The 27,097-nt window shown below is 37.0% G+C and overlaps 2 protein-coding genes across 4 annotated transcripts in view; one reads left to right on the forward strand and one right to left on the reverse strand.

Annotated features, from left to right (window-relative positions):
• The window catches only part of LOC124527579 (gamma-taxilin-like), a 697,565-nt gene that overhangs the window by 363,163 nt on the left and 307,305 nt on the right, over positions 1 to 27,097 (forward strand). The gene's annotated exons all lie outside the window — the stretch shown is intronic.
• Positions 17,099 to 25,821, reverse strand: LOC124527583 (probable ubiquitin carboxyl-terminal hydrolase FAF-X). Its single transcript, XM_047100680.1, has 3 exons — positions 25,569 to 25,821; positions 19,479 to 19,624; positions 17,099 to 17,756 (listed from the first exon to the last, which is right to left on the reverse strand). The coding sequence occupies exons 1-3, from the start codon at positions 25,662 to 25,664 to the stop codon at positions 17,615 to 17,617; spliced, it is 384 nt and encodes a 127-aa protein (XP_046956636.1). The 5' UTR covers positions 25,665 to 25,821; the 3' UTR covers positions 17,099 to 17,614.

Genomic DNA, 27,097 nt, shown 5'->3' on the forward strand with positions numbered 1-27,097 from the left:
TGGTTTGCCTCCTTCCCTCTCTGTAACTTTTTTTTTTCCTTCCCTTCCCCATGGTCTTCTGTTAAGTTTCTCAGGATCCACATAACAGTGAAAACGTATAGTATCTGTCTTTCACTGTGTGACTATTTCACTTAGCATAACACTGTCCAGTTCCATCCATGTTGCTACAAAAGGCCGTATTTCATTCTTTCTCATTGCCAAGTAGTATTACATTGTGTGTGTATGTGTGTATATATATATGTATGTATATATACATATATATGTATGTATGTATACATATATATGTATGTATACATATATATGTATGTATACATATATATGTGTGTGTGTATACATATATATGTGTGTATGTATACATATATATATGTATGTATGTATACATATATATATGTATGTATGTATATATAAATATATATATTTACCAAAACATGTAAAAATATATATATATTTACCAAAAGATGAAAATACATACGTATATATATATATATATATATGTGTGTGTGTGTGTGTGTGTGTGTGTGTGTGTGTGTGTGTGTACCCAAAACAACAAAAGGTTAGAAAGGACCAGAGAACACCACCAGAAACTCCAACTCTACAAGCATCATAATGGGAATAAATTCATATCTTTCAGTACTCACTCTAAACATCAATGGACTCAATTCTCCAATCAAAAGACATAGGGCAACAGAATGGATAAGAAAACAAGACCCATCTATATGCTGTTTACAAGAGACCCACTTTAGACCGAAAGACACCTACAGGTTGAAAATAAGGGGATGGAAAACCATCTATCATGCTAATGGTCAACGAAAGAAAGCCAGAGTAGCCATACTTATATCAGACAATCTAGATTTTAAAATAAGGACTGTATCAAGATATGGAGAAGGGCATTATATCATAATTAAGGGGTCTATCGACCAAGAAGACCTAACAATTGTAAACATTTATGTGCCAAGTACGAGAGCACCCAAATATATAAATCAATTAATCACAAACGTAAAGAAACTCATCGATGGTAATACCATAATAGTAGGAAACTTCAACACCCCACTCACAGCAATGGACAGATTATCTAATCAAAAAATCACCAAGGAAACAATGGCTTTGAATGACACACTGGACCAGATGGACTTAACAGATATATTCAGAACATTTCATCCTAAAACAGCAGAATATGCATTATTCTCCAGTGCACATGAAACGTTCTCCAGAATAGACCATATACTGGGACACAAATCAGCCCTAAGTAAGTACAAAAAGACAGAGATCATACCGTGCATATTTTCAGGCCACAACACTATGAAACTTGAAATCAACCACAAGAAAAAATTTGGAAAGGTAACAAATACCTGGAGACTGAAGAAAATCCTACTAAAGAACGAATGGGCTAACCAAGCAGTTAAAGAAGAAATTAAAAAGTGTATGGAAGTCAATGAAAACGATAGCACCACAACCGCAAACCTCTGGGATGAGAGGCAAAGGTGGTCATAAGAGGAAAGTATATAGCAATCCAGGCCTTCCTAAAGAAGGAAGAAGTATCTCAGATACACAACTTAACCTTATGCCTTAAGGAGCTGGAAAAAGAACAGCCAATAAAACCCAAAACCAGAAGGAGAAGACAGGAAATAATAAAGATTAAAGCAGAAATGAATGCTATCGAAACCAAAAAAACCAGTAGAACAGATCAATGAAACCAGAAACTGGTTCTTTGAAAGAATTAACAAAAGTGATAAACCACTAGCCAGTTTGATCAAGAAGAAAAAGGAAAGGACCCAAATAAGTAAAATCAAGAATGAAAGAGGAGAAATCACAACGAACACAACAGAAATAAAAACAATAATAAGAGAATATTATGAGCATTATATGCCAACAAAATGGGCAGTCTGGAAGAAATGGACAAATTCCCAGAAACATATACAGTACCAAAACTGAAACGGGAAGAAACATAGAAAATTTGAACAGACTCATAACCAGTAAGGAAATCGAATTAGTAATCAAAAATCTGCCAAAAAACAAGAGTCCAGGGCCAGATGGATTTCCAGGGGAATTCTACCAAACATTTAAGGAAGAGTTAACACCTATTCTTTTGAAACTGTTCCAAAAAATAGAAATGGAAGGAAAACTTCCAAACTCTTTCTATGAAGCCAGCATTACCCTGATTCCAAAGCCAGACAGAGACCCCACTAAAAAGGAGAACTATAGACCAATTTCCCTGATGAACATGGATGCAAAAATCCTCAACAAGATATTAGCCAATCGGCTCCAACAATACATTAAAAAAATTATTCACCACGTCCAAGTGGGACTTATACCTGGGATGCAGGACTGGTTCAATATCCACAATTAACAATTAACATGATTCATCACATCAATAAAAGAAAGGACAAGAACCATATGATCCTCTCCATAGATGCAGAGAAAGCATTTGACAAAATACAGCATCCTTTCTTGATTAAAACCCTTAAGAAAGTAGGGATAGAAGGATCATACCTCGAGATGATAAAAGCCATATACGAGTGACCCAACGCTAATATCATCCTCAATGGGAAAAAACCGAGAGCTTTCCCTCTACGGTCAGGAACAAGACAGGGATGTCCACTCTCACCACTGTTATTCAACATAGTATTGGAAGTCTTAGCCTCAGGAGTCAGACAATACATCCAAATTGGCCAGGAGGAGGTCAAACTTTCATTCTTGGGAGACGACATGATACTCTGTATGGAAACCCCCAAAGATCCCACCCAAAAACTGCTAGAACTGATTCATGAATTCAGCAAAGTTGCAGGATACAAAATCAATGCAGGATATAGAAATCGGTTGCATTCCTATATCTTAACATCAATCTTACTGTTGGAATTTTCCAAGCAAATATGTATGAAAAATAAATTTTTAGGTGTTATATACCGTGAAAATAATGGGAGACCTCATTGAAGTGTCCAGGAGGCTAGAAGGGGATGGTACAAGGGGGAGCTCTTACACTCTGGTCAACCACAGAAAGAACTGTCAATTATAGACCCAAAAGAAGAACCCTCATCAGAAAAAAAGTCCTCCATTATGGGCCCCACTTCTGAAAGAAACTGACTATACCTGCAACTCAGCCCATGGGAAACCATCTCATTGCTGGACTCTTGGAGTCTTCCCTTTTTCCACTGGACTTTAGTTCAAAACAAGTCCCAATTTCCTCCTTCTTGTCCCTAAAATAGTATTCTTCTCCTTTGTTAGCTGGACTTGCTGTGGTTTTTCCAAATTATTTGCAATTATTTGTTATTCCTGAATAAACCTATCTTACTCAGTAAAGTGTCTATTTCATTATTAAAGTTAATAACACAAGTCTATTGTACCACCTGAGGGAGGCTCTTAATAATTGAGAACAGAAGGAAACACAGGGAAAGAGGACAGAAATCACTACCTATTTTTTTTCTCCTCTACAGGAAATCTTGCTGGAACCCACAGAATATAGGCAGCTTGTAGATAAGAAGGCAACCCACCCTGTGACAGGAAGGATATAGGGAAGGTGGCGTTTTGCTGTTATTGTTGTTTTGTTTTGTTTTTGTTTTTGTTTCTCAGCCAGTTTTATTCTTTTGCTTACATACTTTCAGAGCACTTAGCTATCTAGGTTATTCCTTTTATAGCTGTTTTAATTACTTCAATGGTTTTACAGTCTTTAGTTAATGATTTACTCAAGACTTTGTCTTTTTAACTCCCTTCTGATCGAATTTAAATAGCACATAAAAGCAAAAGGTAAAGGTTCCTAAACTCAATTAATTAATTAAATTTATTTTATTTTAATTCAGACAGTTTAAACAGAAATAGATTAATATGATGATAGAAATATAGATTTTGCAAACAACTAGTGAGCCACTATGGTGGCTGTACTATGCAACTGAACATGGGTTACGGGTTGTTTTTAAATTGGATATTGTGCACATGAAAGTGCCTCTTTGGCTATAAAATTGTGTCAACTTGATGGTGAGGAATAAAAAAATAATGGAAGGGAGTAAATGAAGTCACCATGCATTTGAGACTTTGTGACCCCATTCTTTTTTCTTTGCTAAACCTCTGATATAAGAAAAAATAAGTAATTGTTAGTGGGGAAATATATCTTGCAGTCTTTCATTGGGGTTGTATTTAAGATAAATGGGTGCAAGAGATGTGTCTTTTTTCTTTCTTTCTTTTATTGTTTTTTTCCCCCCTTATTTATTTTTTATTCTTATGTTAGCAAACATACAGTCTTGGCTTCCGGAGTTGAACACAATGGTTCATCTCTTACGTGTAATACCCAGTGCTCATCCCAACAAGTGCCCTCCTTAACACCCATCAACTATTTAACCCATCCCCCACCCACCTACCTCTGGTAACCTTCGGTTTGTTCTTTCTTTAAGACCTCTTATGGTGTGCCTCCCTCTCTGTTTTTATCTTATTTTTCCTTCCCTTCCCCTATGTTCATCTGTTGGGTTTCTCACATTCCATATTAGAGTGAAATCCTATGATACCTGTATTTCTCTACTGACTTATTTTGCTTAGCATAATACCCTCCAGATACATCTACATTGTTGCAAATGCCAAGATGTCACTCTTTTTCATTGTTAAATAGTATTCCATTGTATATACACCATATCTTCTTAATGCATCCGTCAGTTCTATAATTTGCCTACTGTGTTGTTCTATAAACATTAGGGTGCATGTGCCCCTTTGAATCAGAATTTTTTGTATCCTTTGGATAAATTCCTAGTAGTGCAATTGCTGGGTCATAGAATAGTTCTATTTTAATTTTTTTGAGGAACTTCCATACTGTTTTCCAGAGTGGCTTCACCAGTTTGCATCCCCACCAACAGTGCAAAAGGGTTTCTCTGTCTTTACATCCTCACCAACATCTGTCGTTTCCTTAGTTATTAATTTTAGCCATTCTGACTAGTGTCAATTGGTATTTCAAAGTGCCTTTGATTTGCATTTCACTGATGATGAATGATGTTCAGCATCTTTTCATGTGTGTATATTCCCCTCCTGCCCCTGCCCCCAATTTGGATGTCTTCTTTGGAAAAGTGTCCATTCATCTCTGCTGTCCATTTCTTCACTGGATTATTTGCTTTTTTGGTGTCCAGTTTGCTTAGTTCTGTATAGATTTTGGATACTAATCCTTTATCTGATATGCCATTTGCAAATGTTTTCCCATTCCATCAGTTGCCTTTAGGTTTTGTTGATTGTTCCCTTTGCTGTGCAGCAGGTTTCTATCTTGATGAGATCTGAATAGTTCCCTTTTGTTTTTACTTTCCTTGACTCCAGAGACATGCAAGTAAGAAGTTGCAGTGGCCAAGGTCAAAGAGGTTGTTGCCTGTTTTCCCCCATAGGATTTTGAAGGTTTTCTGTCTCACATTTAGGTATTTCATCCATTTGGAATATATTTTTGTGTATGGTGTAAGAAAGGGATCCAGTTTCTTTCTTTTGCATCTTGCTGTCCAGTTCTTCCAGCACCATTTGCTGAAGAGACTGTTTTTTTCATTGGATATTCTTTCCTGCTTTGTTAAAGATTAGTTGAACATATATTTGTGCATCAATTTCTGGATTTTCTGTTCTATTCCATTGATGTATGTGTCTGTTTTTGTGCCAATATCATACTGTCCTGATGATGATAGCTTTGTAATACAGGTTAAAGTCTGGGATTGTGATGCCTCCTGTTTGTTTTTCTTTTTCACCATTACTTTGGCTATTCAGGTTCTTTTGTGGTCCCATGTGGGGAATAAGTTTAGAAATTGCCTGAGATTTCACCAATGGGTTAAAAGGGCTTAGAGCGGAAAGCAGTCCCAGAGTGAAAATGCCCCCCCCCCCCCGTATAGAATAAAAGCATAGAGTGGGAAGCCGCTTCCAAAGGATGAAAGCATTGGAGAATAGGTAAACAGCTAAACAGGATGAAAAACCACCACAGCAGGGTGAAATTGCTCAGAGCTGATTAGCAAAAAAAAATTTGCTTTTTGACCCTGAGGGAGCATGCTGTATTTGTCTTATCCCCTAGGCAAGTTAAGATAAACCCACATGGTGCCTGGTGCCTCCTTTAAACAGCCATCTGCTTAGTGCCAGGATTTTGTTTTGTATTGACCCAACCCCCTAACACCGCATATCTCAAAATCCCCTCTCTCTCACACACACGTGAGTTAATGATCACTGTTTCATTGCCTCTTTCTGAACATCACTCACGTTTGTAAGCCTTCTGATTCTAATAAATATGGAGCAAGGACCCTTACTTGAGACTCTTGTCTTCTCCCTGACATTACCCTCTTTCTTATTCAAGTCTGCATCCACTCTCTTGCTGGACAAGAGAGAACTCCAGATTCAAAATTTCCAATAGTTCCACACAAATTTTAGGATTGTTTATTCTAGCTGTGTGAAGAATGCAGGTACTATTTTGGTAGGGATTGCTTTGAATGTGTAGATTATTTTGGGTAGTATGAACATTTTAACAATATTTGTTCTTCCAATCCATAAGAATGGAATGTTTTCCTATTTCTTTGTGTCTTCTTCGATTTTGTTCATAAGCTTTCTATAGTTTTCAGCATACAGATATTTTACCTGTCTGGTTAGGCTTATTCCTTTATATTTTATAATTTGGTGCAGTTGTGAATGGGATTGAGTCCTTGATTTCTCTTTCTGTTGTTTCATTATTGGTGTATAGAAATGCAACCAATTTCTATACATTGATTTTATATCCTGCGGCTTTGCCAAATTCATGGATCAGTTCTAGCACTTTTTTGATGGAGTCTTTCAGGGAAAGAATGCGAAACATGTAGGGTATCATGTCATCTGTGAAGAGTGAAAGTTTGACTTCTTTTCCAATTTGAATGCCTTTTATTTCTTTTTGTTGTCTGATTGCTGATGCTAGGACTTCCAACACTATGTTAAACAACAGTGGTGAGAGTGGACATCCCTGTCGTTTTCCAGATTTCAGTGGGAAAGCTGTTTTTCCCCATTGAGAAAAATAGCTGTGGGCCTTTCATATATGACTTTTATGATGTTAAGATACGCTTCTTCTATTCCAACTTTCTTGAATATTTTAATTAGGAAATAATGCTGCATTTGTCAAATGCATTTTCTGTATCTATGAACAGGATCATATGATTTTTGTCATTTCTTCTATTAATATGATGTATCATGTTGATTGATTTGCAAATAACGAACCAGCCCCTGCAACCCAGGAATCAGTCCAACTTGATCATGGTGAATAATTCTTTTAATGTAGGGTTGAATTTCATTTGCTAGTATCTTGTTGAGAAGTTTTGCATCCACCTTATGAGGGATATTGGCCTGTAATTCTCCTTTTTTTTTTTTGGTTGGGTCTTTGTTTGGTGGGGCATCAAGGTAATGTTGGCCTCATAGAATAAATCTGGAAGCTTCCATTCCATTTCTGTATTTTGGAACAGCTTGAGAAGGATAGGTATTAACTCTGCTTTAAATGTCTGGTAAAATTCCCCTGGGAAGCTATTTGACTCAGGACTCTTATTTGTTGGGAGATTTTTGACAACTGGCTAAATGTCTTCACTATTTATGGCTCCGTTCAAATCTTCAATTTCTTCCTGTTTGAGTTTTGGTTGTGTGTGAGTGTCAAGGAATTTGTCAAATTATTCCAGATTGCCCAGTTTGTTGACATAATTTTTCATAGTATTCTCTGATAATTGGTGGTATTTCTGTGGTGTTCCTTCCTCTTTCATTTTTGATTGTATCTATTTGGGTCTTCTCTCTTCTCTTTTGGAGAAGTCTGACTGGGGCTTTATCGTTTTGTTTATGTTTTCAAAAAACTAACGCTCAGATTCATTGATTATGTTCTGCTTTATGGATTCTGTGTCATTTATTTGTTCTCTAACCCTTATTATTCCGCCCCTTCCCCCCTCCCCCCCCCCCTTTTTTTTTTTTTTTTTGCTAGCTTTGGGCTTTATTTGATGATGCTTTTCCAAATCCTTTACTTGTAAGGTTAGGTTGTATATTTGGGACCCTTCTTCTTCCTTCTTGAGATAGACCTGAATTGCAATGTGTTTTCTTCTTATGACTGCTGTTGTTGCATCCCAAAGGTCATGTTTTCATTTTCATTTGCTTTCATGTATTTTTAAATTTTTTCTTTAATTTCCTGATGGGCTCATTCAGTCTTTAGTAGGATGCTTTTAAACCTCTATGTACTTGGGATCCTTCCAAATTTTTTCTTATGGTTAATTTCAAGTTTCATCGCATTGTGATCTGAAAATATGCAATCTTTTTCTACCTGTTGAGTGCTGTTTTGTGACCCAGGTGTGGCCGATTTTGGAGAATGTTCCATGTGGCCTTGAGAGGAATATAGACTCTGTTGTTTTAGGATGAAAAGCGCTGAATGTATTTGATAAGTCTATCTGGTCCAATGTGTCATTCAGAGCCATTGTTTCCTTATTGACTTTCTGCCTTGATGATATGTCCATAGTTGTAAGTGGAGTATTTAGAGTCACCTACAATTATGATATTATTTTTAATAAGTTTATGTTTTTGATTGATTGATTGATTTATATATTTGGGTGTTTCCACATTGGAAGCATAAGTGTTTACAATTGTTATGTCTTCTTGATGGATAGATCCCTTTATTCTGATATAATGCTCTTCTTCATCTCCTGTTAAAGACCTGTTTAAAATCTAGTTTTTCTGATATTAGTATGGCACCCCCACTTTCTTTTGATGTCCATTAGTGTGATAGATGGTTCTCCATCCCATCACTGAAATCTGCACGTGTCCTCAAGTGTAAAATGAGTGTTGTGTACACAGTATATAAGTGGATCTTGTTTTTTATCCATTTGGACACCGTGGGTCATTTGATTGGGGTATTTCATCCGTTTACATTCAGGATGTTTATTAAAAGATATGATTTTAGTGCCTTGTGTTATCTGTGGGTGTTGTGTTTGTGGTGGCATCTCTGGTCCTTTGTAGTTTTTGCTGCTTTCCAATCAGAGAGTCCTCCTTAGGATCTCCTGAAGGGCTGGTTTAAAGGTCATGAAGTCCTTTAGTTTTTCTTTGTCTGGGAAAGCCTTTATCTTTCATTCTATTCTGAATGATAGCTTTACTGGATAAAAGATTCTTGGCTGCATATTTTTTCTTCTCAGCACATTGAATACTTTCTGCCACTTCCTTCTGGCCTGCCAAATCTCAGTGGACAGGTATGTTACTACTCTTATGTGTCTTCCCTTGCAGGGTGAGGCCTGTTTGTCCCTAGGTGCTTTCAGAATTCTCTCTTTATCTCTGTTTTTTAAGTTTTACTATATGTCATGGTATTCACCTTTTTTGTTGATTTTGAAGGGAATTCTCTGTGCCTCTTGCATTTGGATGCTTATTTCCTTCCCCAGAGTTGCAAAGTTCTCAGCTATAATTTGTTCAAATACACCTTCTGCCCCTTTCTGTAGCTCTTCTGCTTCTGGAAGTCCTATGATATGGATATTGTTTCTTTTCATAGAATCACTTAGCTCTCTAATTCTCCCCTCTTATCTAGTAATTTCCTTTCCCTCTTTTTACAGCTTCATCATTTTCCATAATTGTATCTCCTATTTCACCTATTCTCTCTTCTGCTTCTTCCATCCTCACTGTCACTGTGTCTAGTTTATTTTGCATCTCATTATAGTATTTCTTAGTTCATCTTGACTAGTTGTTATGTCTTTGATCTCTTCAGCAAGAGAGTCTCTGCTGTCTTCTATGCGTTTTCAAACCCATCTATTTGTCTTATGACTGCTAGTAAATTCATGTTCAGATATATTGTTTATATATTGTTTTGAGTAATTTGCAGACTGTGATTTCTCCTGAATTTTCTTTTGGGGAGAATTCTTCCATTTTTGTCATTTTGGCTCAAGTTTCTGTTTTGTTTTGTTTTTTTTTTTTCATGTTTTAAAAAGCTTGTTAGGTGTCCTGCACCTAAGGGTACTACTCTATTAAAAAGGGGTCATACACTGTCCAGGGCCTGGCACCTAAGGAAGTGTTTTTGAAGTGTGTTGTATGCACTCGGTTATGTATTTCACTCCTCTATCCCACTGGCTGTCCTCTGCAACTTCCTCCTTGCTTGTAGTGGTGGTGTGTTTTGGGTCTTCAACTGAGTGTGCTTTGATTTGTTTGTTGAAGTAACTGTGGAAAAAAGGGAAAAGCTGAGGTGCAGGCCTGCTCCCATAAATAGAGAAAAATGTAAGGGGAGAAAAGAAGAACAAATAGAGAATCAAAAACTATACGACTAAATCCAGAGAAAGAGAAAGTAAAAAAAAGAAGAGAGAGCAAAGATACAGTAAAAATAGAGTAAAAATTCCTTAATCCTGCCAAACTGGATCCTTCCAAATGTGGAGATCCTTCTGCCACTCCATAGGTCAATTTCCTGGGTGTTCCAACTAATCCAATCTCAATTCAGCTGTGTTTGAGCTATGGGGAAAACTTCAGTTCCCCTACTTCTCTGTCATCTTAACTCTAACCTTAGAAACTGTGGAGAAAGAAGAGAAATATCAGCTGATAAATAGAATGTCCCATGCACGACAGTAATGACTGTCTCAGCTGCCCAAGAGGTGAAATGGCTGCTCTCTCACTGCTTGTCAAGGTGGTGAGTCCCTCTCTGGGATCCTGAGATTCTTTCCTTCATGAGCTTTCAGGCTTCACTTGAGCATTTCTTCTTCCAGGCTTAGTCTGGAAACTTCAGGGGTCAGACTGCATTCAGCCTGACTTTAAAAAATAGGATGGCATCATACTGAATCCCATTTCTGACAGGGTCAATGTCACACTCAGTGTTTTTTGTTTTTTTGTTTTTTTCTTGATAATGAACTGTAACCTGCTTGAGAAGATTGTGAGCATGCATCCTAATTTGTGGACTTCATCTTTGTTGGAAGGGAAAAGCTTGCCCCAATTCTACTGGGATCCAAAAGTGTGGTTCTTAAGAGTCTGAGGATGTTAGATGTGGTTTTAGGGCCCTTTCAGACTCTCCACAAATGCTTGTTCAGTAGTGACTAATGACATAAAAATGCACTGAGACCAGATTACTCACAAGGCATCTAAAAGGTATTCCCTTTAGCCTCTTTTCCCAAAAGTGGGCACATTAGAGCAGGGCTCTTCCCCTGTGAGTGGAAATTTGAGGTATTGTTGCTCAAGGGAAAATGGCTCAATCTGAGGGATTCTTTAAGAATAGCTAAGCAAAGGCCCAGTAGCCAAGAGTTTTCTTGGGTGTATCCAAGGTGTGGTTGTTTCCATGTTACCTTCAGAGACTACAATAAGAAGAAAAAAATTACAGTGTGAGAAATCAAAGGACTTTTGTCAAGTATGCAAGAGACTGTGTCTAACATAGAGTTAGACAGAAGCCATAAAGTGTGTCTTGTGTCAATATTTCTGGCTGCAAAATCTACCTGTTGCACAGAAACCATGACTATCTAATACATGCTTGCAAGAAACTTCCCAGAAGCTTCCTGTTTCATGTGGCTCATGAGATAGATTGCACAGTATGGTACAAATTTCATTGTCTTTGTGCTATTTCCAAGATGGGAGAAAGAAGAATATATATTTTGTATTTTAAGTTATTCAAAAATACTTTATATCTAGAAATTTCTCACTAGTACACAGATACTACAAGACAATAGAGAGGAAGCTGTAGAAAAACTTAGCCTTTCTATCTAGGCTTTGGGGAGGACTTATAGTATCTCCACTGCTAAAAGTAGTATAGTTTGGCAAAGGGACTTTCAAAGAAGCATTGGGCTGAGATAGGGGAACATGACTGACATACGGTAAGACAGTTCTTGAAGGTGGAACAGATGGGATCAGCATGTGTAGATAGGTTTGTGAGGCCCAAAGACTTGCAGCCTCTCCAACAGAGTCCAGTGCAGAGGAAAGACCAGTTAGAGACAGTAGAGGAGATTGTGGCCTCATGTAAGGTTCACATCAGACCTCACAAGTTAGTTCCAAGTATTAATTGCCTAAAGAACCGCCAAGGCCTCTCTTCTTGTAAGTTGCAATGGACACATATTCAGTGCCATTAAGGACAGGTATCTGGTTACCTGTTGAGCAATGCTATCAAAGTTCTGGTTGCAAGCTGAGCAGTTTCCTGACAATAAGAGAGCTCTGTGACCATAGCTACAGGTCCCGAAATATAGGTCTCTGGGGCCTGTAGGCATCTCCTCAAACTCTTCCCAGTGGTTGTTTCAATGTGCTCTGAAGGCTGTGGTTGATGAAGGCTTTCTCTTCCCTGTGTTATTTCAAGGAAACACAAGAATGTCTCAGCCAGATACCAGTGCCTGTGTTTTCCTGTCTCTGCCAGTCAACTTCAGTCAGTTGTAAGAAGGGTCACAGCACACTGTCCCTGAATTAGCATGCAAGAGAAGCTATCTCCTTCTCCACATGACTGGGAAAGCTTTTATTCACTATTTCTACTGGTCATAAGCAGACCAGTAGACTCAGCACTGACATCATTAACTCCCATTACATCAAATAGATTGGTACCACATGCCTTTTCCTCATTTTCATTAAATTAATTAACTAATTAATGTAAAATCAACAAACTTTGAAGTGAAATAAAATTACTTAATTTCCTAAATGATTTTTTTACTTATAAACATAATGCTTAATAACTTAATAACTAGGAATTTGGGGACACCTCGGTGGTCCAGTCAGGTAAGCCTTCGACTCTTGATTTCAGTTCAGGTCACGATCTCACAGATCATGATTTGAGCCCTGCATAGAAATCACACTGACAGTGTATAGCCTTTTTGGGATTTTTCTCTATCCCTCTCTCTCTGCCCCACCTCTACTCAAGTGCATCTGCATGCTTTCTCAATGAATAAAAACTTTTTTAAAATGTAGGAATTTTGAACAATAGGGAAATGAACAGTGATTAGAAAAATTATGAACTTCCTCCTTAGCTAGTTTATATATATATGTATATATGTATATATATATATATATGTAGAAAAACATGTGTATATATATGTTATATATGTTGTGTTATATATGTTATATATGTTATATATATGTAGAAAAACATATATGTTATATATGTACATATATGTACACATACATACATATGTACATATATATTCTTAAATTTTCCCCTTTATTTCTACATATGTTTGTAAGCACGTCTCTCTCTCTCTTTTTTTTTTTTTTATAAATCTGGGTTATTCTGGATATTCAATTTCTTTTGCATCCTGTTGTTGTTGTTGATGATGATTTTTATGTTCTGCAGTATATCATACATATTACCACATTATCCTGAAACTCCATTATTAGATATTTAATGGATTTTTCACTATAAGAACATGTATGCATTTTTTTAATGGTTATTGCTGAACTTTGAAAAGGTGTATTTTTCTCTATGATGCACAACACTGCAGCAAACAGTGCAGTGCAATCTATCTCAGTCTATAGATTTTAGAACATATCTCTGAATATTGACCAAATATTGATTCTTAAATAACATTTTCAAGGTCAAAAGGTTGAGATATTTTTAGGGCTGTTGGTGCGTATTATCAGACTGCTCTGCAAAATGGCTATACAATTTATAGTCACATAGCTTTTCTTTATCTTTATTATCAAGGGATCCTTGATACTGAGGATTGATAGTGACCGTGCAGTGTCTTAAGGGACAGTGAGAATCACAAAGCAACTCCATATCTGGAATTTGAAGATTTGAGAGGAACTGATCAGATGTGGAGTTGAGGGTGTTTCTCAGGGTTGTTACAGAAGGAAATGACCCCTCAAGCATCATTTTGTCAGAAGTACTGACCTTTATCAGTACTAGCACAAATGCCCTTAACTCAAACATGAAATTTTCCAAAAAACAAAAAACAAAAAACTTGAACATCCAAAATTTCCCTTATATCCCTCAAACCACACTTATCCACTTAAGTCAAATTCTGTGACAAGGTAGCCAGTTAGGGTTTGAGGCTTCAGTAAAGGAAAGTGCGGATGTCTATGATTAGCTCTTGCAGAAAAGGAAAGTGAATGTACAAGTTGACCTTTGAGGTCATTTGGTGCACACACCCTGTGGTCCCCTTCAGCTTCTGGACAGAACTGATGTGTCAGATCTATTTTTCCACTAGGGATAGTACTACCCATGGGCTTCCCAAGGAGTGTGTGGGATTGACTCACTGGTTATCAAGGTTTGGAGGACAGGACCCGAAAGTGTGTGTAAATCACTGGCATGAAGGTCGGCCCTGGCTGGGTTCCAGAATGGCTATCCAAAGAGGCCTTGGGTTGCTCACAAAATGAGGCATCAAAATTAGCTTTCATCTTCACATGGTTTCTGGGTGATTGTGCAACAGACTCATAATCTGGTCACAGGAGCAAAATGAATGCCTATGTTGCAATAACAAAGAATTACACTGGGCTGGAGTGAAAGCTGGTGCTTTAAAACATCTATTTCCTCATAAATGATTAGGAAAGATGACTGGGCCCTCAGAAAAATATATGAGAGATGAGAGAGAAGGTAGTTTGCTACAACATTGTATATAGTGTCTTACAGTCTCCTCTGTTGTGGTAAGAGTCAATCTTCCCTGGTTGATAAAAATCCCAGAAGGGGATTAATGGCAGTTGAGTTCCATGTAGAGGATTTGCATTTAGTCAACGTGAGTTCAGAGAAACCGTCTCTCTCCATTTGCTATTTTTTCTATATGTCTTTTGCTAAAAAATGTTTCAATTTTTGTGGTGACATGTTACACTACCCTTATGACTAAATAATGTACTTTAACTTTGCATTCTGTATAAGCAGCCTCAGGATGTTTTATGTTTTATTTTGTACTATTTTGTTTTCCAAAATATTCTGTTCTTTCCAAGATATTAAATTGGTCTCATTTGTTTAGAAACAATAGAAAATTATTTTATATTGGTCTTGGAGAGTTAGATGCTTCTTTCAGGTAAATAACAGGTCTTTCTCCTGCTCTTAAAGGAAACAATATGTAACTCACAAGAATGTAGGCAGAGTCCAGTGACAATTAAGGAGGTAAGCGGCCCTATAGAAAGAAATTCAACACTTGTTGAGACTTTATCTGCCTTTCTACCATCCCCATCATATACATGTAATGCTTGCACACACAGCCCCAATGTTTTGTCTTTTGAAAAAGCAAAGAATCTTTAAATTCTATCCATTGGAAGACTGATAATGTGCCTGCAATGGTTGAGAACTTTTGAGATTTAAAAATGAGGAAGACTGTCCTAGGAGTCCTTTGGTGAGCTTCTTCTTCCTTCTAGTTTTGCATTATTTGTCCTGATGAATTAAAAATTTGCAGAAGTACAAGAGTGACCTTAGGCTCTTAAATAAACTCCCTTGGCCTCCAAGGGGGAAAAGGGAGGGACAAGAATGTCATTGCTAGGGAATTCTTCAATTTGAATAATCTCTCATTCTAATGGTGAATCTCAGATTCACTTTGTGCCTATGAAAACGTTTCTGTCCAGACTTTTAATAGCATGGGTAAATTCCATTGGGAATTCATAAATACCCCTGGCCCTTTTGGAATATTCTCCTTCCCTTGTTAAGAAATTTTTTGTCTCCCCACCTAAAAGTTTGAAATGCTGCTTCTTCCACCCACTGTGGGCAAAGTGAATCTAATTCATCCACAGAAGGAAGAGTTAGAAGGCCTGTCTTCACTTGAGATGGCTCTTAGAACTCTGTACTTATCATTCTATTTTCTCCATCAAGCAAGCTGTGGAACTCCAAGTTACAGCCACCCAGACACATCTTCTCTTGTGATGTAGATAAAGGCTTCTAGATGATGGGCTGGTCAATTGTCTAAACAACAGGCAAATGATCTCCTGTCCATTTCTCAAAATACATGTTAAGCAAAGGAAATGAAATAAACTGGCTTAATCACCAATTTCTACCTTTCTTCCCTCCTACAATCATTCTCCACCCGTACTTAATAGTAAAAGGCAAAAGATTTATGTGATCTGAAGAGAAACCAGAATATCCACCCCTACTTAACAAATGTATTTCCAAAAGTCAGTATTTGGGGGAAAGGTTTACACTTCTTAGACGTGTGCATTGTATAGAGGAGATACTAGATAATCTACCATCTTTAATTGACACTTTTGTTCATATCTGCACTCTTCCTTAGAGGATGTAGGAATCTATTCAGGATTACAGTATTTAAAAAATTATGTATATTATATATAATTATTAATTATATGTTAATAAATATTATAAACATATAAACTTCCCTCTTTTCCTGAGTATTAAATGACCAAAACCACGCACTATATCATTGAAAGCATTTGACACTGTTGAATCATAGTAATAAAAACCTGGAAATGACTCAAAGAACTCACTGTAATTAAACCGCAAATTTCACAGGTACTACTTGTATTGTTACCAGTTTAAAAAACAAAAGTCCTGGGGTGCCTGGGTGGCGCAGTCGGTTAAGCGTCCGACTTCAGCCCGGTCACGCTCTCGCGGTCTGTGAGTTCGAGCCCCGCGTCGGGCTCTGGGCTGATGGCTCGGAGCCTGGAGCCCGTTTCCGATTCTGTGTGTCCCTCTCTCTTTGCCCCTCCCCCGTTCATGCTCTGTCTCTCTCTGTCCCAAAAATAAATAAACGTTGAAAAAAAAAAGTCCAAGTTTTGTTCAAATTAATGAATTCCATTTTTGTAAAATAAGACTAATGGTAGGTGCATTTTACAAAAAGCAAATATTGAATTATAATTGAAAATGAAATGCTGATAATGAACACAAGTACCAAATTCTTTTATAAAGCAACTGTCAAAAATGCAATTTTCACCTGTTTTTCATTTGACAATGTTGCATCAATTCTATTGTGCCAATGTCAGTAACTGATTTAGTAAACCTAGTCCAATTTTACACCAGAAATTTTATTCTATAAATGCTGCCACCTTCTTCTTGATTATATAAAACAAATGTAATTATTTTTTTTTTAATTTTTTTTTCAACGTTTATTTATTTTTGGGACAGAGAGAGACAGAGCATGAACGGGGGAGGGGCAGAGAGAGAGGGAGACACAGAATCGGAAACGGGCTCCAGGCTCCGAGCCATCAGCCCAGAGCCCGACGCGGGGCTCGAACTCAGGACTGCGAGATCGTGACCTGGCTGAAGTCGGACGCTTAACCGACTGCGCCACCCAGGCGCCCCAGAATCTTGAGTTTTCACAACAAAATATTAATGAAATAGTAATTTTCATAAAAATATAAGATTAGTGTATCTTTTGGTTCACTGGCTGTTCAGTAAGTCACTCAAATAGTAAATTTAAATATGTTTTACTGAAATTACTTGCAAATTAACATTATTTCCCAATTACATGCAAAAAAAGTCAACAGATAAATCTGAAATCTATGGTCATTTAGTATTTTTTAAATTGTGAAACACTCTTTGATGTATACTACTTCACACATCAGATTTTTAAAAAATTATTAGTCTAGAAAATATTTTAATGTTTAATTAACAGGGCCTTTAAAAATATACAAGCAGATCCTGCACTTAGAAATGTTAATATATACATAAAATTCTGCATAAAATTTTAAAGAATTCAGAGGTCTTTAAAGACTGTCAAAGATACACAAAATCTTTGTTCTAAGCATACATATAAGCCCTAACAGAAAGTTTAGGAAGACAGTGTGGTCCAAGAATATATAGCAACTTTTTATAAAAGAGAAGAAAGTCTCAAGAACAATATGCAAGTATCAATAATGCATTATGGAAAACATAGTAATCTATGTACTCACCTTTTTTACTAAGATCAATAGCAGCTTCTAAAAGCACTTCTAATTCCCCTTTTGGCAAAACTGGAACCACCCATCGAGGCCTAAAAATTATTATGCAGTTTTAAAATGCCGTATTAGTTGGCCACAAATGAAATACCAAAGATAACTTACCTACAAAATTAATTTTACTATGAAAAAGTGAAAAATCTGACTACATTAAACACTCACCACAAACTGAAAGAAGAGATTGGCAAATTACCTGCTTTGTGAACTGAGATATCTACATACACAATTTTTAAAAGCACTGTATAACTAGAGATATAGCAATGGAGGAGAATTCAATAAGTAACTTTCACAGCCCCCTAAAACTAAAATTAATCAATTATCAAGTAAATGTACACTCATTGTTAAAAGTCAGTAGCAAACTGTTCTTTTGAGGTTTAGATACATTAAGAGAAGACAACACAACATCCCTTTTCTGTTCTTCACAAAGACAAAATAAACGTGGAGACAAATGGCTGATTTTTACTTCAATTCATCTCAACATGACATTTACCAACTTTTCCTGAAAACTGTATGACTTACAGAGCCTCTGAGCCTGTGTACCATACTAAGTACAGTCCTGTATCAAAAGCAATATAGATGCCACCATACTCAGGCTAGGATTTTTCCTCCGTTACCTAGAAATACATTACACTGACTAACTCTCTAACTCCTAGAAAGAACTGTATTCTGTCTGTCCCTAAGTCCTTTTCAGAAGGACAACAAAATCCCTGAATACCCTGTTTTACTAAAAAGACAGCCTATTACAAAAAATGTAATAGATACTTTTGTTACAGGTTATGCAAAAGCGATTTTTAAAAATTTCCCTTAAGATTTAATATAACTCAGTCCTCCAGTCCTAATTAGAAGTACACTCTAATAAAAATCAACAACCACCAGACAAAACAAAATCTTTTACAATAATTTCTCTGAATAGAAAATGGACATAGAAAGAAGGTCATCTAGCAAGTCTAGTAGTCAAAATACCAAGGAGACATAACCTTTATAAATACTCAAAAGGAAATTCCCACCTACGGTTCTAGGCTAGAAACACATCCATTAAGATCACAAAGCATTATTAATTTAAAATCTTTTTTCATATCATCTTTTAATTTTTAAAAATTCACATAAATGCCTGCGTTAGCAATGAATTACAAACTATCTGGCAATGTCTAAAGCGTTAATGTTATTAGGGAAAGGGCAAAATTTCTTTTGTGACACTGCAATCCAGTCTTTTTTTCATTCTTTAGCAGTGGCAATGCTTAAAAATCTGGTTACGGGCACCTGGTGGCTTAGTTGTTAAGAATTGGACTTCAGCTCAGGTCATGATCTCACAGTTCATGAGTATGAGTCCCACAATGGTAGAGCTGGAGCCCTGCTTCAGGTAAAAAACAACAACAAAAACAAACAAAAAACATAACCCCCCGCCCCCCGCCCCGGGCGAGCCCCACTCCTCTCTCTCCCTCTGCCCCTTGTGGGATTCTCTCCCTCTTTCTGCTCCTCACTCACTTGCTCTCTCAAAAAAGAAAAAAAAAAAATTTGGTTAACAAGGGGTGCCTGGGTAACTCAGTTGGTTAAGCGTCTCTATCTTGATTTCAACTCAGGTCATGATCTCACAGTCCATGGGTCTGAGCCCCACAATGGCCTCTCTGCTGACAGCATGGAGCCTTGCTTGGGATTCTTTCTCCCTTTCTCTCTGCCTTCCCCCATGGTATGAGCTCTTGCTTGCTGTCTCTCAAAATAAACTTAAAACAACAAATAAACAAAAAAACCCAACTCACCTGTTGATCATGTCATCCAACTTTGCGAGGTCAGTATGTGGAAATGCAGGTTCTTCATCTTCATGCTGTGGTGGAGCATCTCCCTGACCTTGTTCATCTGGAGGAGATGCCGGGGAATTCTCATTGGAGGAATTGGCCGATGAGGTCTGAAAAATTAAATACGCCAGACTTAAATTTCTATGACATTTGTATAACATTTAGCAATTCAGTACCAAGTAAACATGTTACATACTTAAAATTTTTCCATATATATCTATAAATATTTAATACAACTGTGATCACACTGCTTATTTTTTTATAAACTGGTATTTTGCACTTACTGTATTTAAAAGATTAAGAATTTTTGAAAAATTGAGCATATAGCATTGTATGGATTGAGCAGACTAAAATTAGAGAACATTAGTTTTTGTAATGTTTACTGCTAATGAAACAGCTGTAATGAGTATTTTTTTTAAGTTTACTTTTTTATTTTTCAGAGAGATCAAGACGATGTGAGGGTCGGGGACGGGGGAGAGGGAGAAAGAATCCCAAGCAGGCCCCATACTCAGGGCTCAAATCAACAAACTATAAGGTTATGACCGGACTTGAAATCAAAAGTCAGACACCCAACCAACTAAGCCACCCAGGAGCCAAACTTTCTTAATTATATATCCTTGTGGAAATATCAGTATAACTTCTGAGGTGACTCCATAGAAGTTATGCTTGTTTTCTTCCTCTCTTAGAACAATCTTTCTGGGAAAACCTAAGTGTCATGACTTGAAGACACTTAAGCAGCCCTTTGCAGAGGTCTATGTGGTGAGAAACTGAGGCATCCAATGAAAAGCCATGTGAGGGAGCCACTCTGGTCAAGCCTTCAGATGACTGTAATCCCAGCTGAGATGCTGACTACAACCACACAAAAAAAGTCAGAACCATGAGTTAAGCCATTCCCAAATTCTTAAGGCACATACACCATAAAAGACAAATATCCCAAATATTTCAGCATTTATATTAAAAGGACTAAAAATACAACTGAAAATCAAGACAAAAACACAAAACATAGCTACAAGCTACATAAAATATAGATGCTTAAACATAAGGACATAAAGGAGAAGAAAGTAAAAGGACAGGAGGAGACTTCTGGTTTCTGGTTCAGCATATAAACAGCTTTGAAGTTGTTACTCTTTCCTAACAAGTAAAAAACTGAATAAACTCAAGTAACAACTCTTCACAGATCTGATGGAGAATGAAGGTCATAAGGAAACTGCTGCCTATAAAACCAGAAGAGTGTCTCAGGGACAAAGAGAGTAAAAAAATAACCAGCAGAAAACCATGACCAAAATCTCCATGGGAATAAGGATTGGGAGAGGAAAACTTACATTGCACTTGATTAATTGCTTGGAAGCAAAGAGTGGAAAGTCTGAGTTTAAAACTACAGAGGGTCTAGACTGAAGAGAACACTCAAAGTTTTGTGATTTTACCTGCAGAAATCCTATCAAATTGTCACGTGAGGTTCACAGAGAATTCCATTTCCAGGAGAAGATGCAATGTAGCCATTCTGAACTATGGTACAACATTCAGCTCTTCTTTAAAAAACAACAACCCCCCCCCCCCCGTACCCTTGGGGTGCCTGGGTGGCTCAGTAGGTTAAGCATCTGACTTCAGCTCAGGTCATGATCTCACCATCTGTGAGTTCGAGCCCTGCACCCGGCTCTGTGCTGACAGCTCAGAGCCTGGAACCTGCTTCAGATTCTGTCTCCCTCTCTCTCTTGGCCTCTCCTCTGCTGACCCTCTGTCTGTCTCTCTCTCTCTCTCTCTCTAAAAAATAAACACTGGGTCGCCTGGATGGCTCAGTCAGTTAAGCATCCGACTTCAGCCCAGGTCACGATCTCACAGCTTGTGAGTTCGAGCCCCGCGTCAGGCTCTGTGCTGACAGCTTGGAGCCTGGAGCCTCTTCAGATTCTGTCTCCCTCTCTCTCTGCCCCTCCCCTGCTCATGCTCATGCTCATGCTCGGTCTCTCTCTCTCTCAAAAATAAATAAAAACATTAAAAATTTTTTTTAATTAAAAAAAAAAAAAGCATACCCTCAAGAGAGGCTACTTTACGAGGTTCTAATCTTCTAGATTTTTATCAGAACCTAACCAACCTAGAAGGGAAATACCAAACTCCAGCCTGCTACAGACTTCCATGTGGACAGCTTCCATGTGGGGAAGGGAAAGGCGAAACAAAACAAACAAAAAACCTGCAACATTTAGTGTTGAGAAAAAACAACCATCAGTCTAGAATTCCCTATACTTGAATATTATACTTCAAAGTGAAGAAGAAATTTCTCAGATAAAAACTGGGGGAATTTATTGCCTATCTTGCAAGAAATGTCAAGATCTTCCAAGAGAAGCAAAACAGTCAGAAATTTGAGTATGTGTAAAGAAAAGTATTACAGCCAGGAGTAAGAGAAGATAAAATAAGGACCTTTATTCTTAATATATATATATATATATTAATGTATATAACATATTAATATAATAAATATATGTATTATGTAAATATACAATACATTTATATAAATATAATTATATATACATATAAACATATATATATATACACATATAAACATATATATATATATACATATTTGTTTTAAGAGAGAGAGAGAGAGACAGATGGGGGATAATCCTAAGTACGCTCCATGCTTAGCATACATATACGTACACATATATATATATACATATATGCGTGTGTGTATATATATATATTTTTTTTTTTTTTTAAGAGAGAGAGAGAGAGAGAGAGAGAGAGAGAGAGATGGGGGAGGGAGAATCCTAAGTATGCTCCATGCTTAGCATGAAGCCCACTGTAGGCTTGGATCTCACAAGCCTGGGATCATGACCTGAGCTTGAAATCAAAAGTCGAAGCCTGAAGCTCTGAAGCTCCTGCTCAACTGATTGAACCCCTGAGGTGCATCCTTCATATTCTTAATAGAATTAATATGCAACAATCTGTCCAAAAGCAACAATGTGTTCAATTAATGGGTAGGATAAAGGAGGAGAATGATACAAAGCAGCAGTGGGAGAAGTTAAACATAAATTGTGGTAAGGAATATGAATTTCCCATGAAGTTGTATAGGTTATTTGTACGTGGATAGAATGTATTGCAAACTCTAAGGCAACCACTATAAAAGGACAAAAAAAAAAAAAAAAAAAAAAGGTAGGAGGCAAATAGTTGGCTCAGTCAGTTGAGCAACTGACATCAGTTCAGGTAATGATATCATGGTTCCTGAGTTCAAGCCCATGGGGGTAGGGGGAGGAGGGGTTCAGCTCAGAGTCTGGAGCCTGGAGCCTGTTTCAGATTGTGTGTCTCCCTCTTTCTCTCTGTCTCTACCCCCCTCTCAAAAATAAATAAAAACATTAAAAATATACATTTAAAAAAGTATCATGTGTAAGATGTTACAAAAGCAGAGAAAAAGGAATTCTATAAAATGCTCACTCAAAACCACAAAAAGTAGAATCAAAGTTGAAGGCAAAAGAAGGAACCAAGGACAAGGGCAATAAAATTATCACTATTTTCAATATGCATACATCTTATAGGTTCAAACTTTTATTTCACTATAATTGATAACACTACTATTCTCATTTTTAAAAAGAAATGGTCAAGTCCACAATCCCAAATAGACTTTAACACACCTCTCAAATACTAATAAAACAAGTAAATTAAATGACAAATGAATTCTATAATGAAATATATCGACTTTTTCTAAGTTCCCTCATGTTCCAAATTACTATATGCTGGGCAAAATATCAAGCCTCAATAAATTCCCAAACAGTGACATCACTGAGAACATACTGTCTATCCATAAAGGAATTAACCTATAAGCCAGTGACCAAATTGGAGAAAACCTCCAACTGCTTGAATATGACACACTACATTTCTAAATATATTCTTCTTAAAAAATGTTTATTTTGAGAGAGAGAGAGCACATGCACAAGTGGGGGAGGGACATACAGAGAGGAAGAAAAGGGATTCCCCAGTAGGCTGTATGCTGTTCAGTGCACAGGGCTTGAACCCATGAACTGTGAGATCATGACCTGAGCTAAAATCAAGAGTCAGATGCTTGAAGACTGAACTGTCCAGGCCCTCCTAAAAATATTCTTATGTAAAATATCACCACACAAATTTTAAAATATGTTAGCAAAAGGGTGCTAACTCAGTCAGTTGGGTGTCCAACTTAGGCTCAGGTCACGATCTCAAGGTCCATGAATTCAAGCCCCGCTTCAGACTCTGTGCTGACAGCTTAGAGCCTGGAGCCTGCTTCTGTTTCTGTGTTTCTCTCTTCCTTGGCCCTCCCCTGCTCATGCTAGGTCTCTCTCTGTCTCTCAAAAATAACTAAACATTAAAAAAAAATATGTTAGCAGAATGACAATAGATACAAATGCATTAAAAGCTGTGGTATATGATTTGATAGTCTAAAATGCACGTTTTAGAATACATCGAAACTAAAAGAAAAGTACTAAACAACTGTCTAAATTTCCACACAGAGAAACCAGAAAACACACAGCAAGGGAACCCAACGGAAGCAAAAGGAAAGAACTAATGAAGATTAAATAATAAAATTCCTAATGTAAAAAGAAACCTCATATTCCAAGCCAATACTTGCAAAACTTTGCAAAGTTGAATGAAACTAACCCCCTAGAAAAACTGAGGAAGGAAAGGAAATGCATATTACCACTTTCAGAAATAAAGAAGAATTAATGTTACATTAAGTCTTTAACAACTATTTTCTATTAATCAAATGGAAATACATTTCCATTAACACAAATTCTTTCACAGAAAAGAAAAATTAATTACATCCATTATAGGCCAGCATTAAACTAGGCTGCTCAGTCAGTTGGGTGTCAACTGTTGATTCTGCCTCAGGTCATAATCCCAGGGGTTGTGGGACTGAGCCCCATGCTGGGCTCCATGCTCAGTGTGGAGCCTAAGATTCTCCCTCTCTCTCTTTGTTCCTTTCCCCTACTTACGTGCTCCCTCTCTTAAATGAAAAAACTAACTAAATAAAAATAAAATAAAATCTGAGTTGAGCCCTGTACATACATTATTTTACTTATCCACACTTTAAATATACAGACACTGGTAGTTCACAGATCTCTAATTTATATGTCCTCAGGGCCAGCAAGGTTATAAAAATGTAAGTAGGCCTTTGAGTTGTGAGGTTTTGTAGTGCAACTCTGACTTCTATTACTAGGGATAGGAGGACATAAAGAGACATGGCTTTGTGATAAGTATTTGAATGATTAAGTAACTAATGGCAACTGGCTTCAAGTGACAAAGCAGATTCCCATCTGAAATGGGTGGCTGACATTCAATGACAGCTAATTGTTGTAAAGTGTGAGTGTGGGTCTAACGTGAAAAATCTGGAGAAGCCAAAAATCCAGATATTTATGTGAAATATTCTGATTTTTGAGTTGCTGGCAACCAATGAAAAAACATTTTAAACACGGTCAGCCAAAAAAAAAAAAAAAAGGCTTGGGGGTAAGCTGTGGACCCTGTGCTGCCATACATTCCTCCAGGACAGTCACTGATGGGGTCATGGCTGCTGTGCCACTCAGGAATGCCAGGAGGTGCTGAAGATGTGCAGAGTTTGGGGAAAGTGACTTGAAGATGCAGGCTGGACAGTGTCCTCAGGTCTCTGACAGATACAGGCTATGGGTGGTTTGTACATGCTATAATAAACATAGTTCACAATTTTAAAAAATAATTACTTCCCTAACTAACTAAAGATACAGAAATTAAGGCATAGGTATTTTGCTTAGCAACAGCTATAAGGTTAGTATGGCACAAAGATGGGATTCCAAAATAAAGAGCTGACTTGAGTCTATGCTTCTAACAGTTGTACAAACCAACTAATTTAATGATTTTGTCATTACAGACTTGTATTAAAAAATGGAAGGGACCTTACCTTCTTAACCATTTACAGTAGGTTTCTTATACGTCTCAGTGACTGTTCTTAAGTGTAACTTAAAATGACAATGAGCTTCTAATGATTATAAATTATTCAGGACATCTGTCATTATTTTGTAATTCAGAACAACACAGCCTTAGCACATCATGTCCTACCTGATTATGTTGGAAGGGGGGCTGAGATTGTCCATCAGGGGCTTGGCCCTGGCTGTCAGTTCCTCCTACTGGAGAGCCACGAGTTGTGGCTGTCATACTTGACACAGAACAGATCTTTGCTATTTTCTCTGCTTTATATAGCAGTTGTAACAGACGAAATTATAGTCCAGTTAAAGGAGAATAAGTACCAGCATATGTCAGGCTTAAGAATTTCAAATTCAAGGACAGACCATCTTGCAGAGACCATTTCATAACCTAAAAACAGAAGAAAAAAAGGCATATTTGTTTTAAATATTAAAAAGGCAAATAATGAATCATTCCAATTTTATGGTGATAGTGGTAGTATCACTCTCTATAGTCATTAACAGATGGCTATAAAAGACCGAAGTAAAATCTTTATTACTACTGTTATTCAACCTACTAAATTCCTACTGCACCTACCAGTAGTTCTAACATGAAAACGTAGAAAGTACATTAATATTATATATAGTAGCACTAGAAAAAAATACAAAATTTTTACTCATCATGTGTGACTTAATAAAGAATCAGAAAATGTCTATCAACTGCTCTTAAATACACTGAAATATACTAAAAAAATAAGATGTAGACTACTTTTTAACAAACAAAATGAAAAACCAAGTTAGCAAATAGTAATAGTATTCCTTATTATACACAGAATCAGAAAGTAGTTTAAAAAAAAGACCCCAAAACATACACATAAATGCACACACAATCCCTCCATAGGGTCAACTACTATAAGATCACATTAAGTACGTTTTTCCCTAGCATATAAACATGCTTTATACAAACTAAACTTTTTTTTTTTTTAAGTTTATTTTGAGAAGAAGTAAGAGCAAGAGCACAAGCAGGGCAGGACGAGAGAGAGAGAGAGAGAGAGAGACAGAGAATATGAATCTCAGGCAGGTTCCACACTGTCAGCCAAGATGCAGGGCTTGAACTCAAGAACCGTGAGATCAGGACCTCAGCTTTAATCAAGAGTCGGTTCTGACTGAGCCACTCAGATGCTTCTGAAGTAGATGATTTTTAAAACTTAGAGAAACTCCCTACTTTTTAATATTTGAGTCCTGCTGCTTACAAAACTATTTAAAAATCATTTTTTCATGCAAGTTGAAAAAAATTTGACGTCTTCTTTTCATTGTTCACTACTTCAAGTTTGTTCTCTTCTCTTCTGTCCTTTTAATGGGCTCCTGATCCCAGTTTGTCCATAATCTTAATCCTCTGAATTTCTTTTTTTTCCTTAGTCTACAAATATGCCTAAATTCTTCTTATTAAAAGCCCTATCAGTCCTTCTCCAGAAATTTCTTGAAAGAATGTCTACGTTATTTCTTTTTCCTCATTTGATTCACGTTCAAAACTGCATTTGTCATGATTGTTTTAAAGGAGGTCCATACATGGCATTGGAAATAAACCAGTTTCTCTCCAAACAAACATGCAAACCTCTCTCCCTAAATGTTTTCTGGGGGGAGGGTAATAGAGATTATGTATGATTCAGGATCAAGACTATTTAT

The sequence above is a fragment of the Lynx rufus genome, unplaced genomic scaffold (genome assembly GCF_022079265.1).
Source record: "Lynx rufus isolate CCGP_SWC_20201006 ecotype Redwood Valley unplaced genomic scaffold, mLynRuf1.p SCAF_51, whole genome shotgun sequence".
NCBI classification, from domain to species: domain Eukaryota; kingdom Metazoa; phylum Chordata; class Mammalia; order Carnivora; family Felidae; genus Lynx; species Lynx rufus.

What these genes read in the sequence shown, in the direction of transcription:
- LOC124527583 (XM_047100680.1), bottom strand. Translation starts at nt 25,664, where the DNA reads ATGACAGCCACAACTCGTGGCTCTCCAGTAGGAGGAACTGACAGCCAG. An exon ending in CCCCCTTCCAACATAATCAG is followed by an intron (nt 19,625 to 25,568) that starts GTAGGACATGAT and finishes TTAATTTTTCAG; the next exon opens with ACCTCATCGGCCAATTCCTC. An exon ending in TTGGATGACATGATCAACAG is followed by an intron (nt 17,757 to 19,478) that starts GTGAGTTGGGTT and finishes AATAATTTTTAG; the next exon opens with GCCTCGATGGGTGGTTCCAG.